Genomic DNA, 14,330 nt, shown 5'->3' on the forward strand with positions numbered 1-14,330 from the left:
ATGTGGAGCATTCAGCTTCACTGATAAAGATGTGAGTTGTTTGAGGTGGCCAGTGACATATTGGTGAAAAATTACAGAATTAGGCAACTTTTGATGTGCCTGAGGGGTCCCCCTTATAAATGGAGGAGCAGAAGGTCATTAAAACAAGAGAGCTAGTCTCTAAAACAGACATGGCTATGGCTTGATGCTAACATGTTTGTTTTTAAACATACTTTTGTTATATTACATTTGTGTTGTGTTTTCCAAATAGTGTAGAAAATTAATGGTGGGTTTATAATGTTTACCTTTTATGAGCAGGACAGGAAGCAGAGAAGTGTAGCATTACCTCCAACTAGTTAAACTCATAATTATGAAGTTATTCAACAAATTCCTCAAGTAAAAAAGTGCAACTTTTATTTTTTATTTATTTATTTTTTACCAGATTTGTTGATTAATTTCAAAATTATGTATTCCTTCCAAATTTCCAAATCTGAAGAATTTTTTAAACCAATATCTACATTATTTAACATTTAGTTTGTTTTAGCAGTACTTCCTGTTATATTTCTTTATACGTATATTTTACATTTTCTTGCACAGCAAGCTCAGCAGATTTGAAATTGTGTGCTTGTGTACAAGTAGTAAATCTTTACTCTAAACAAATATTCTGGTTATTTTTTAGTTAGACCTACTTGTTTTTATATATCTGTATAGTACCCCCCCCCCCCCCCCCAAAAAAAAAAAAAAAAAACACTGTAAATTGATTAGAAATATTAATCATCTGTCAGAATTCTGAGATTAAAGTCAGAATTCTGAGATTAAAGTCAGAATTTTGAGGAAAAAAGTCAGAATTCTGAGATTAAAGTCAGAATTCTGAGAAAAAAGTCAGAAGAAAAAAGTCAGAATTCTGAGTTTAAAGTCAGAATTCTGAGAAAAGTCAGAATTCTTACTTTTTTACCCATGTTAAACTAAAAAAAAATTTAAAAATCAGTTAACTTTTTTTTTTTTCAGTGGCCCTAATCCTCTTTCGTACAAGACTAAGATGACTAAACCAAAAAGATTCAGTTTCTATATATGAAAGTGAACTGACAACAAAGACGTTATAAATAGGCAGCATCCCGACAGACCATTTTACCTCTTTCACAAGTTTCTGACTTCTGTATCGCTGTTTCCCTCTGAGTGCTCAAACACCCTCACTCAGCAGTTCAGAGAGGGGAGGGGGAGTACAGTGACGTAACGCTATGCTGCGCCTTCAAAATAAAAGCACGCTAGTTAAAAAATGTCAAAATCTAATATTTTGCGGTACAATTTTTTGGGGGGGACATATCCACCTGGCTTTTATATTGGGGGGGACATGTCCCCCCCGTCCCCCCCGCTTCCTACGCCGCTGGAATGATGATTCCAGATGAGATGAGAGAAAAAAAACACTGTAATATCACCAAGAACACACCATCCAGCAGCATCACGCGTCTGAACGCTGTTGTTTAGTTATTTGATCATCTATGTATTTACCAGTGAAGTCCCTTTAAACACAAAATAAAGTCCACATCAGTAGACTTATTAGACTAAATTAACTAAATATTTAAGTATAAGTTCATCCCCTCAAAGCTGTCAAAGCTGAACCTAATCTTAACATTGGTGGCAGGAAAACCTAAATCTAAGGTGAATAGATTTAATAAAACTCTGAACTGATATAACTTCCAGCACCGATTGTAAAAATGGCATTGCACCATGCTCCAGTATTATAATCTTGGAGAAATTGCTCCAAGTTAATGGACTAAAGGATAGACATTTCTAGAACAAAGTCTTTTAGAAGTAAAAAAAAAAAGCCTTGGGATTGTTGCTAAAGGATAAACCTCCAGCAAAAACAATTCATCTTTACTTTAGCCGTTCCCACAATAGAATAAATTATTTTCTATACTGATTATATGTTGCAGAGCAAATTTAAATGTTTATTAAAGAGTCTCCCAGGGATGAAAAGATTTGGCAAAGAGTAATGGGTAAAAACGTATTTGGTTAAACACATACAGTACAGTCAAATTTATGAGACTGGAGTTAAAGGTCATTACAACATGCTCACAGACTTGGCAGAGGATTTAGCTGTCAGTAAAGCGTGGCCAGCCAGGCTGACTGACCCTACATACACAGTGTAAGTCTGAAGAGGAGCAGGTAGGTCAGTTTCAAAGGCCAGACCAGGGCAGTAGTAACAGGGTCAGTAAAAATAACTTAAAGCCACAGGTAAGAGCATTTGTGACACAAAAGCTGTTTTTTTTCTTCTTAATAAGAAAAACTCTCACAGCAACCAGTTGAACGAGTATAGAACATTATTGAAACATCACTCCACAGCCACAATCTTTATGGTTATAAAAAAAAAAAGTGCTGCTACACTATTGTTCATTCTGGTGCAACTGTGATTTTCTGCGCTGTGATTGGTCCAGTCTGTATAAGACCAGAGAGTTTGAGTGGCTCTCTGTAAGTCAAATATATAAATATACAGAAATATACAGGTATTTTCTCACTGTATATTATATTCCCTTAAATATGTGTTATCTTTAATGTGCTTGACATGGACCACCATTATAAAAACAAATATCAAGCATAAGCAGCCAGTCACATCTAGACCAATCTTAAAAGCTTTTTTGCCTTATTATTCTTCAAGTGTATCTCTATAAAATAAATGTTGTTAGGACATTAGTTGCGACAAGGTACATCTCCTAAGAGACAGTTTCTGCATAACACTTAGGTTTAACCAAAGGAATTTCCTCAAAGGACCCTCTCTCAGTCTCTTTTTTCCTGAGTGTTGCTGTCAACCTTGTTCAATGTCATTTTCTACGAGTCTTTTGCGAATGTAAAGCAAAGCCTTGTGTCTGCGAAACAAAAAAAAGTTGTGCAGCTAATTAAAGAATTTTTTTTAAAGATCAAGTAAAGCACTTTAGAGGCTATGAACCTTAAAAAACAGGTCTTGATTGTAGCCTAGGTTGCCTTTACTTGACTGCTGTAAAGATATTAAATAGACTGTCCTTGTATTCACTCAGTGACACGGGGTATAACTTCGCTGTGTAACCTTGAGTCAGTGCCTGCTTGTTCAATAAATCACAGTAAACTGGAGTCCCTGTAATTGAGCCACAGACTAAAAATTCTCATAAAGGTTGGAAAAAGACAGACAATAAATGGGTAAATAACAATACTATATTATTCAACTTTTTAGGCAAATATTTTACCCACTCCTCGGGTTTGATTAATCTTTGCCCTGATAGCAAAGAGACATTTTAGGATGGTTAAATTACACAATTCAATGTTTTTAGGGGCATTTAATAAAGAAAAACATAAAACAAGCACAAAAAATACATATAAATAATTGTGATAATAAAAATAAAAAAAAACTAACAGTTTGCAATGTTTTCGTTAATAAAATGAAGTGTGATGCACATGTATTCAGCCCCCTAGCATGAGTTACATGAAGAAAACAGTATCTCAGCCAAAGTTTCCTAATTTGGTCCTAATTTGGTGAATGGCTGTCCAACTTAAGGTTGAACCTTATATGGATCTCATTTTATTTTTTTGATGGCATCTTTTTCATAATTCTTAAATAAAACCAAATCTGTGGGAAAAAAAGACATAGCTTTCTCATGCAGATTCTTCCATTGGTTTTCATGGTACGGTTTCGACATTAAAGATCTCTTTTTAGGCCCAACTACTGTAGAACAGATGTTTGCATTAGATTGCAAAAATTTAACTATATTTAGTAAATCAGTAAACCCCTTAAGTTTGCACTGAATTCTATGAAAGGGTATCAGAAATTTACAAAATGAATAATTTTCCTTCCAATTTACAATCAGGCTGTACTTCATGTTGGTTAATAGCATTAAATCCTAAATTATAAATTTGATTTTGATATGGTACCATGAGAAAATTAAAACTTTCAAAGAAAATGAATTGACACACACGAACTATTAGTTACCGAATTATTGCCAACCCTCCCATGCTTTGAGTGTAAGTTAAACGATTGCCAGAAAAATAAGTGCAGACAGAGAACAGTCCCACTTCTGCTGTGTTTAGCTAATTTTGGCATTAGATATAGAGGTAACGGAGAAGTCTTGTGGCGATGTCTGTGGTGTAATCTACAAGCTGACATGCTTGATGGAGTGTGGCATTCACACATCCCCAACTCGGCTGGGAGAAGAGCACACTGACAGATGGATGGGGGAGGTCCTGGTGGGTGAAATCTAAATTTGTTGGCCCGTGTGGATAATGGACTCAGAGGGGTGGATTATTGCAAAATACGCCTAGTTTCTCAACTGTGGAGAAGACAGATTTTTCTATTCTTAGAAATAAAGCATGCAACTCTGGAAATGTTAGCTGGTTCATATGTGTTATTAATCCCTATTATAAAGCTCCATAAGGCCCTGCAGGGTTTTATTTATTAAAATCACTGCAATACCATCCTTAAAACCCTAAAGTACTGAGAAACACATTAAAGAAGTAAAGTATTTGAAATGGTAAATTGCAAAAGTATTCCAGAACCCTCAATATTTATCACATATTTTTTTAATGTTAAAACCACAAATACAATGTATTGGCTGATTAATGTCAGTAAACAACATAATACAATGCTTAATCATTAACTGGAAAGAAATTTGTGTGGTTTTCAACAACAAGAAAGAAAACACTTGAAACGTGCAACACCTCTTTGTGATAAGCTACCTTTACTTGGATAAAATTAAAAAAAATATCCTCATCATTTGCATTTTAAGTAATTTGATAAGAAATGACTACCATCTGTGTCAGTAAAACATCTGCTTCATATCATACTGAGCACATCATCTCTACTGTGGGTAACGGGGAAGGTAGCATCATGCATGATATTATTATTAGCTAGTGAGAGTTGGTAGGAAGATACATGGAGCCCAAATATACAGGCAGAAAATAGGTAAAAAACTCCAGAAACCTTTAAACGTGTGCAAAGGTTCACTTTCCGGCAGCACAAAGACTAATAGAGCAAAGTATAGAACTAAATTAAACTGTGAAGCATAAGATGGTAAGATGATAAAAAAGAAAAAAAACTATTAACAGATGTTAAATGTGCCCATCAATCTGATCCATTTTGATAAGAAAATGTAATCCCTAGATACGTAAAGCTGAGATATCCCAAAAAATACAGCAAAAAGCTAGTTCTATTATCTGTCATTATTTTTCCTGTATTATAAACCCCACTAATAAATATATATATATATATAAAATCCATATCCTAACTTTCCTGTATAATCTGTATATAGTTTTGATATATATTTTATTTTATAGCCTCTTACAATGACTCCGTTCATATTTATTTCATTTATAGTCGATACGTGTCCTGTACAGCACTTCTGGATAGATGCAAACTACATTTTGTGTCTTTGTACTTTAATGACAATAAAGTTGAATTCTATTCTACAGTATGAAGTTTGAATAAGTGCTAAATAAAAATGCACTAAATGCTGTGGGAGCTCATTTATATAAAAAGAAAAAAGAAAAAAAAGAACATGCATACTACAGTTTTACTTTCAACTCCCAGTTATGTGTTATTTTGAGGTTTGCAGTACAACCCAGCAATATAAATTCAAAAAGCATTCTGTGGTCCTAAAGTGGAAAATAATATTATATATTTTCAACATAAAGCCTGAAATATTTGTCATTAAATTAATTAGTGTACTTTTACTCAGACATTCATCATATGCACCAAAATGCAATGCACTGCATGAAAACGTGCATACAAAACAAAACGGTTTTGTTTTAATGTGAATATCATATATGACTTTGTGGCTGTATTTGCCAGTGTGTTGCTGATGGAGGAAGTCCACTTAAAATTAAAAGAAAAAAGGTTGTTACTGATCTACTGTTCTGTATCTCAATGACCATAACCTAAAGAAAATAAGATTTCATGGGTGAAAAAAGCATGAAGCCAACTAGTGACCTTCCCCAGAGAATAAAGGTCAGAAACAAAACACTTCAGGCGCCATATGGAGGAAGTTATGAAGATGAATATAAACTTTGTCCTGGATTCTCCATGCCTGGAAAGCCTGAAGATCCAACCAACCTTAACAGCTGAAAATCTACATAGATTTGCATACAAATGAAGGCTGTGGTGTGACTCTGACCTAGTTGGGACCAGAGAGGACGGAAACCTTCCTGACAGGTTCTCTTAGAGCACTGACCAAACATGGGCTGTTTCTACAGTGCAATGAAAGCAAACAGCTAAAGTTACAGTAGCCTAGTTTAATTTAAAACTAGCTAAGTTTGAATACAAAAACAAACCAGCATTAAGTACTCTCCTTTCTTCCATTTTTCACAACAGCCCTCTGATTAAATGCACATAAGGACAAAAATAAATCAAATTCTAAACAATTCAAAGCAAGATCTACTGTATACTTGAAATCAAACTGAACCAGAATGAATTGGACATTTACAGAAAATACAATTCAGTAAATAATCTTTCAAATCACCTGGGGATTAAAAAAAGGTAAGGGTTGAATGAAAGTGATACGATAACATTTAGTATCCTGAATGTTAATGCTATTGTAAACTTGTTTAACTAACAGAGAGAAAGATGGAGAGACAGTGACTATCTTTTATTTTAAGGTCAAATCCTGAACTCTTGAAACATAGAATACCGCCTTAGCTTCCTTTTAAAAAACTAACATTGTTTACCGACAATAGTGAGGTGGGTTCTACTCTGAAACAATGAGGTCAAGTTTTCAAACACGTTTCCATTGAGTTTCAGACATAAAGTTTTATTGTAGATTTAAAACAATAAGGATGGAAATGAAATGATTGGAGGTACTGGAATGTTTTACTGCATTTATCTAGTGGGATATATTCTAATATAACAGCTGTGATGAAAGTTGACAGCATTAAATCAGGAACAAGGGCTGGCTGGTTCTAATGCATTCATACATTTACCTCTGAATTCAGTATTTGAATATGAAAATGATTTAACACCTAGATTAATCCTATCTGTTACAAGCATGTAGATAGAAAGATTTAAATATCTATGAAGGGTCTGCTGTTTTTCCTTTTAGCTTAAACAGTTTTTATCTCATCTGAATGAGCCATTTTTACAGCTGCGCAGTGTTATTCTTTTCCAGAGTTGTTTTTATTCCCCATTGCTGTACAGTCTATTTTTAAATTTTATATTTATTTTATTTTTGTTCCCTTTCATATTTTATAACCTTCTGTGTACCTGTAGGCTTTTATTTTCATTTTCCTTTGCCCAGAAAATAACCTTTGTTAACAACACAAGCAAATTCTGCATTTTAAGCATTTTAAGCATTTACATTATAAATATATTTTTTTTTTTCAATACTGCAACACGTTCTCTTAGCAGCTGCTCTAATTTAATGAAATACATATATCTGATTTTCCGTAGATTATATTCAGATTTTTAAGGTTCTCTCTGTAACTTTGTTCCCCATTTCAATAGGGATACACAATTAGCCCATGCATTTGATGCAATCACCCAGCACCTCACGGTAAATGTGTTGTTCTTATTTCTTATTCTTTATTTTTTTCTTTTTATGGCATGATACGAGAAACTTAAAAAAGGTTTAAATATTTTCTCATATTCCTATTTTATTACTTTTTTTTTATGTATGTGTAATTTGTTTAGAAACTATTTTTCTTGGTTCACCATTTACATAGAACACCACAACATGTTTGCTCAAGAAAATCTTCTAATCTGATAAATATTTGGTTTTGCTTTCAGTCTACTGGATTGTTGACAGCATAAAGAAAAAAATCTACTGATTCAGAAAGTTGTGTGAAAGCTGTTAAACCAATGAAAAGCATGTTTGCTGAAGAGGGCTTAATCTTTCAGGGCTACAGATTTAGACCATCTTAGCTCAGGCTCAAGAAATTCAGCAGACGATGTCACTCATTCAACTAAACAATGCAACCTTATAGAGGAATAGCTGTTTGATAGAAATTGTGCATGTCTTGTTTTTTAGTAACTGATTTTAAACATATTTTGTTTTGTGTCCACTAACTTGTTTTTTAACACCTAACTGTCACACTAAACAGACTGACTTGGATGTGTGGTGTCTATATAAACGTAAATAAGCACATAATATGAACTGCCCTGGAGCCCTTATTTCTAAATATGACAAAAATCGTACATATTTCAGAATAACAAGCTATGCAAACGTTATTACTGCAACTTTGACTGACTGGAGCAGCAGGGACATAATGAAGTTTGCGAGAGAACAGCTGGAAATATATCCGGGAAATGCAGAACAGTGTATAAAAGTAGCACTGAGATTAAAAGAAGCACATAGGCAGATAGCACAACTCACTTTGACACATTTCTATGCTGCTGACCTTGGTGCTGTCTGGGAAAAAGGTGCATCTTCATAGAAAATTGCCTCAGCATGTGAGAACGGTGGGGATCTTCTAGTTATTGTGCTTGCTTTCTTTGTTTAGTTTTGCAGAGAAAGGTTTTTATATGAAATTGCATCACAATGGAAGCAATTTTACAACATGTCACTGTGAAGGGTTGCACAACAGACCTGTGCACATTTCTACAAACCATTTTAAGGCTGTATTTAATTTGTTAGACCTGGTCACTATATAAAGGCCTACAGTACAATATTGTTTTTCTAAGGAGAGAGCAGGGAAGGAAAGACTTTAACTCCTGTAATCTAATTGACTGATCCTCAAATACATCTAGCCTTTAAAAGTGGTACATTCATAATCCAACAATTGTATACAGAGCCTTATTCTTTTTGCCTACTGTAAAACCTCCTGTATAAAGAAAAATGTTTCATTTATCACTTAAGTCTATGAATCACGATAAGCTGAACTTTTACATGGTTTCTGCAATGCAACATAAGGCTGATCAGTAAATAATGTCTATCACTGAGTCATTAGCCAAAAGATTTTACATCATGTTATGACATATTTTCTAGAACAATTTCAACAACTGTCTTTTGCAAAGTAGGATTGTGTTTAAAAACAAAGAAACTAGAAACAAAACCATTCTTCGTGTCATGATAATGAAAATAAAATGTTTAAAAATTCCAAAGAAAAATAAATAATGATGCTAACTGACTGAATAATCTATAAACTATTTCCTTGCACATTATATCTATGTACTGTGGGTTTAATTGTTTATGTAGGACATTAGGTTTGATGCATGTATATTCTGTAATCACTCTTAACTACCTAATCGGTTACTACAAATGGTGTAATACATAAGCATGTGGCAGTGTATGCCAGCCACTCGATCCAGCAAAGATATCAAAACTAATCTGAAGAAATGGAGAATGTAAAAGTAGTCATGGCTAGAGAAAAATATAGGGTACTAGTTTTACAGAGAGAGTTGGAAAGCTGTTGGAAGATCAAGCATCTTTATGGGTGATATTTCAAATAAATCAACCTGCTAAATTAAACCCACCAAGCCATCTGTATTTATTATAAACAAATAAAAACAGTTATTTAACTATATGATCTTCAGTGCAACTTCGTTCCAAACCAAACTACCAATGAAATAAGTTCAATTAAGGATGCATTAACCAATTAAAGAGCTTTAGTAGGAGGAATCTTTAGTATGAGAAAACTGTTAAATCAAATGACAATGCCGTCCGTCTGTCCATCGACCCTTACAGGACTAAGTGGGAGAAAATGGATGGATGGACAGGTGTGCCGCAGGCAAATGATAATGTCTATTCATAAATAAGAATACTTTTGGCAGATATCCTAAATTTTTTGCATAAAAGTTCACTTGAAGCGACTAAAGAAATAATCGAATAGGAAGAAAAAATATATAATGACCAATATTTCTTAATCAGTCTTTGCATAAGCTACCAGAGGAAGAGAATAATGATAAAAGTTCTCACTGATTTGTGTTCGGCATGCAATCAAAGACACAGAGTATGAAAATGAACCTCTTTAATGACCTGGGCTCTCATTGATCAAACATCTGTCTGCACAAAGCAGAGCATTGTGTGGCCTTGTGAAACCTGCGTATGTCACTTTCCACAAAGATTGTGATTTTAACAAAAGCAAACTTGGAAGTGGAAATGTGCCGGTCCTAACCCCAATTCATGCATATGGATACACACATTTAGGAGAGAGGGGGAACTGGCGACAAAGATGGTTACTGGGGGTAATTTAGGCCAGATTGCATCATAATATATATTTTTTTCCGTTTAATTCTATAGAAAATTATATATTTTAGTTTTGTTAAGTGGCTTGAAAAGCATAATTTTCAGCTTGAAACCTATTTTAGAGCAGCGCTGCCAAACATCGTATTTTTCCTTTATTATAAGAAAGAAACATGATCCCATCTACATAATCATATGCAACTCACCATGTGTAGACGTTTAAATGAATAATTCAATATAATAACTAATAGCAAAAACCTGATATTCCATAAAATTCCATAAAACACTAACTCATAAAATGTAATGCATAGTTACCTTTGATAAGTTACTTTCACTGAGCAGTAAATGAGTACATTAACATTTTTGAAGAGGTAATCACAACTATACAGTAACTAGTTATTTTTTAAATAACTACCACCTCACTAAATAAATGCATGTAGTTCATAGCATCACCTGAGGAAATCGGTCTTACCTTGCAGATCTTATACAATGAATCCTGCCCATCTCCATCAGATTCTTTAAAGTAGTCATGAGCTGGAAAAGTACGGTGGATGTCACGGGTGATGACGCTTTCCTGTGCAGAATCCTGCAACACAGAGGATTCATATTCCTTAGAAAAAACAAACACAGCTTAGTCTTCTCTTTATAAACTTTTATTTGGTCAGAATTTGTTTGACTAAACTATAGCACCTCTTTTTCATCCCTACAAATATGTGCAAACATCATTCCCAGTCTCAGTTACCAGCCAGTAAACCAACACTGTGCCTGATTATAATTTGTAGGGATTCCAATTTATGTTTCTGTACTTTTAAGAGTTTTTGAAGATTTCTTTATACTTTTATCCAAAAAAAGAAGTTTATATACACAATTAGAATTAATTGGTACCACACCTTTGTTCCCATGCTTATGTAATGAGTTTATAAGCCTCTGATCTATCTTCATTTAAGAATATCGGTGGATGTGCTTTAAAGGCATACAGTTTACAGCAGGTTCTATCAAATACAGTGCAAGGAAATATTGCCAACATTTTTAAGATAAGTATAAAACCAAAGTCTCTAAACCAAGACACAAAAAAAGTCTAAGGTGAGCTAAAAAAAAAAAAAGTTTAATTTCTAGTTCTGTGCCATACAATTGTATGACCTTATAACTGAAGAGGAGAGGGGGCTAAGCAATATAACACTTAATGTCTATGCTGTCTTCACCATCAATATAGAAAATTTAGCTTTTTATTCTAAAATAAGTACTTTTAACTTCTGTTTTGATAATTTGCTGTATGTTAGCTTATTTGATTATAACGACAAAATATAAGGCCAAGGCAAAATTATGCACCTGAAGAATTGATCTGAGCTGTCTATCCCATCCTTTTTTGATTGACTTATATATTATTTTTTTATGTGTTTATTTTCTATGCTTAATGTTCCCTTTTCACAGTGAAGGGTTTAGAGCTGCTGGCACAGCTGTGTGTCTGAACTGAGGAGGTGCTTTTTTCTGTATACTAAGTGTTAAGAGGTGGAAAAGCATTACTGCTAAAGATTTAACGACTAAGTACAACTATGACATTACAGTTACAACAAATAAGAAGGTCAAACTAACTTCCTTAGATACAGCGATGATACCACCCTCTGCACAATGTAGTATAACTTTATTATTCTATTTTGATTTCATATTCTTGCAAAATTCAGGACTTGAAAAAATGAAAGTAATTAGAAAAATATATACATGGCTTTATTTAAAAAAGTTATTCATATACAAAGAGAAAATAACTGTTTGGGGTTGATTTTTTTAAGCTATTAAGTTCGTTGAGATAGGAACTTGCTGCTATAAACTTGATTTAGTTTTAAATGTTACAATATTAGAGCTACATACAGGTGAATATCACAGCTTTCTTGTCACAATGCTCTCCGGCTTAGTACAGAAATTACAAAGGTTTGCTTGATGTGCTCCCCTCAGAACAATTTACTGAAGATTTATTCATTTTCTGTAAAAGAGGGAATTCTCTTCAGCTTTTTACAACATGCCACAATGACGATGCTTCAGTGGAGAACGGAGCACATCATACTTGTTTCAAACCTAGAGCCTAAGACAAACAGCTACAGTATGGCTCAATCTAACTTGTATTTAATTAACGGATCCATCAAATTTATACCCATTTATTCCAGCTGTATTACCATGGCAACGTCAGCAAAGACCATCAAGAATGTGTTTGACAGTTAAAGTTGTAAACACTTTGATTTAATAAACCATGCATGCCTCTGCTAATTAACAGCCTCATTACTCAAAAAACACCAAAAAAAGGAGAGGACGTCCTCTACGCTACCTAATCCCATCCTTTCCTCTTTCATCCCTTCCTCCTCCCCTCTGCAATTTCTGTCAGCGTGGTCTTTTGTAGTATTCAGTCCCCAGTCTTTTGTTTCTTTTTCTTGCTTATCGGCAGCTTTTTCCACTTCCACTCTTCTCTATTTTCTACTTCATGTCCCACAGTCCCTTCGCTTCAGCCGCTTCATATATTTCCTTTTCAGCTCGTATACTTCCTCTCCTCTTGTTCTAAACGATTGCAGCATTGCCTCTTATTTGTCATGCAGACAGCAAGTAAACCATGCTATCCAAGTTCCCTTTTTTTTTTGCAGGCTAACAAGAGAAAGCTCTTCCTAAAGAGTGATAGATGAACTCCTGATGAGATGAAAATACTGCAGAATATGAAATATAACCTATAAGTCTGAGTTAAATAAAACTAAAATACAGTCTCTCTGGTTACATTGCCCGCAGTAGATGATCTCAGATAAGAACCCTGCTAACACCGAAGCGATTCTTAGTATTTTTACCCTTTCATTATTTTCTGGTTAAATATCTATTACATAATATATGCAAACTGGATGCTATAACATTTTTTTCCATTTTGTCACCTTATCAGCAATAGCTTCAAGGTATTTAATCAATGTAATGTTCTAGGCCAACACAAAGCAGTGCCTGATTGTGGAAGATACCTGGTTTTTAATATAATCAACAGATAATAATCTGAAAAGTGTTACATACATTAAAAGTCCAACCAATAAGCCAATAGTTTTGTAAACCACATTTTGTTCCAATAATACCTGCAGATCCTTTTGTGCAAGTCTATACCAGCTATGCAAAATAAAAGACTGCAATATTTGTCCTTTCCTCTTTGCTAAATAGCTTAAACCTTGATCTAAATCATTCCATTGTAGCTCTTGGCTGCATCTTTTAGGTGACTGTCTTGCTGGAAGGTAAACCTCTACACTGACACTTTTTACCTGCTGTCTCAAACAGGTACTTTTTTTCCTTATTTTTGATTTTTATTTCCATTATAACAATATTTTTATAGTTACGGTTTATATTTTTTAATTAATGATCAATCTCATCCTTATAGCATCACAATGACATTTTTGTAGCAGCAATCAGATCAGAATTATAGAGCACCGTTAAAATCAAAATACTTGGAGAGTAGAGAGGATTAAAATTATTATTATTATTTATTTTTATTTTATTTTATTTTTTTTGGGGGGGCAGGGGGCGCTATATAGCAGCTGAAATCATCCCTAAAGAGAAGCATGAATATGGCCATATATGGGGAAAAGGGTGAAGTACTTACATGTGGAGCTTGTACTACAGTAAAGTAGCCTATGAACAGACATTGGTCATAAAAAGTACTACTGAGTGTCTACAGGGGAGGGATTGCCTTCACAGCTTCACGTCTGCTTGTTTCAGGTTTAGTGCAGCCGATCTGCCTTCCCAATAGAACTGGTACAAACAGCTCATTGCCTGGGAGGGTGGGATCTGTGGCAATGCATCTGGCCCTTTTCTAAAGCCCTGTATCATAAACCAGATCTGGCAGACAGCATGTCATGATCCCCTGAGCTTTTTTCACAAGCTCTGCTATGACCAACTTAACTAGGGAATGTTGCATTTCTTTGCACCGTTACTTGTGCTCCATTAATAATTAGTTTGCCAGGTACAGCAAATCAAAGTTATTTCAGATGGCCTTAATCTAATATAATTTTCCTCTGCAATTATATGTCCAATATAGTCGATTGTTGACAAACAATATTGAGCAAAATTAGGATTCACCAATCTCCCCATTCGCTCAAAACAGCTTCTCTGTCTCTGTTGGTGAGAAGCATCTCCATAGCATGATGCTGCCCCCAAAAGATGTTTCCCTCTAGGGTTGGGGCGTTTAAGGTTGATGTGCCATGTTACTTT

At 34.3% G+C, this 14,330-nt stretch overlaps 1 protein-coding gene across 1 annotated transcript in view; it reads right to left on the reverse strand.

The window, feature by feature from the left end:
• The window catches only part of rabgap1l (RAB GTPase activating protein 1-like), a 132,668-nt gene that overhangs the window by 24,596 nt on the left and 93,742 nt on the right, over nucleotides 1–14,330 (reverse strand). The window contains exon 14 of the mRNA XM_038286214.1: nucleotides 10,585–10,698. Coding sequence (XP_038142142.1) covers nucleotides 10,585–10,698 — 114 coding nt within the window. The remainder of the gene's footprint in view (nucleotides 1–10,584; nucleotides 10,699–14,330) is intronic.

The sequence above is a fragment of the Cyprinodon tularosa genome, unplaced genomic scaffold (assembly GCF_016077235.1).
Source record: "Cyprinodon tularosa strain WSP-4 unplaced genomic scaffold, ASM1607723v1 ctg106, whole genome shotgun sequence".
Lineage (NCBI taxonomy): Eukaryota > Metazoa > Chordata > Actinopteri > Cyprinodontiformes > Cyprinodontidae > Cyprinodon > Cyprinodon tularosa.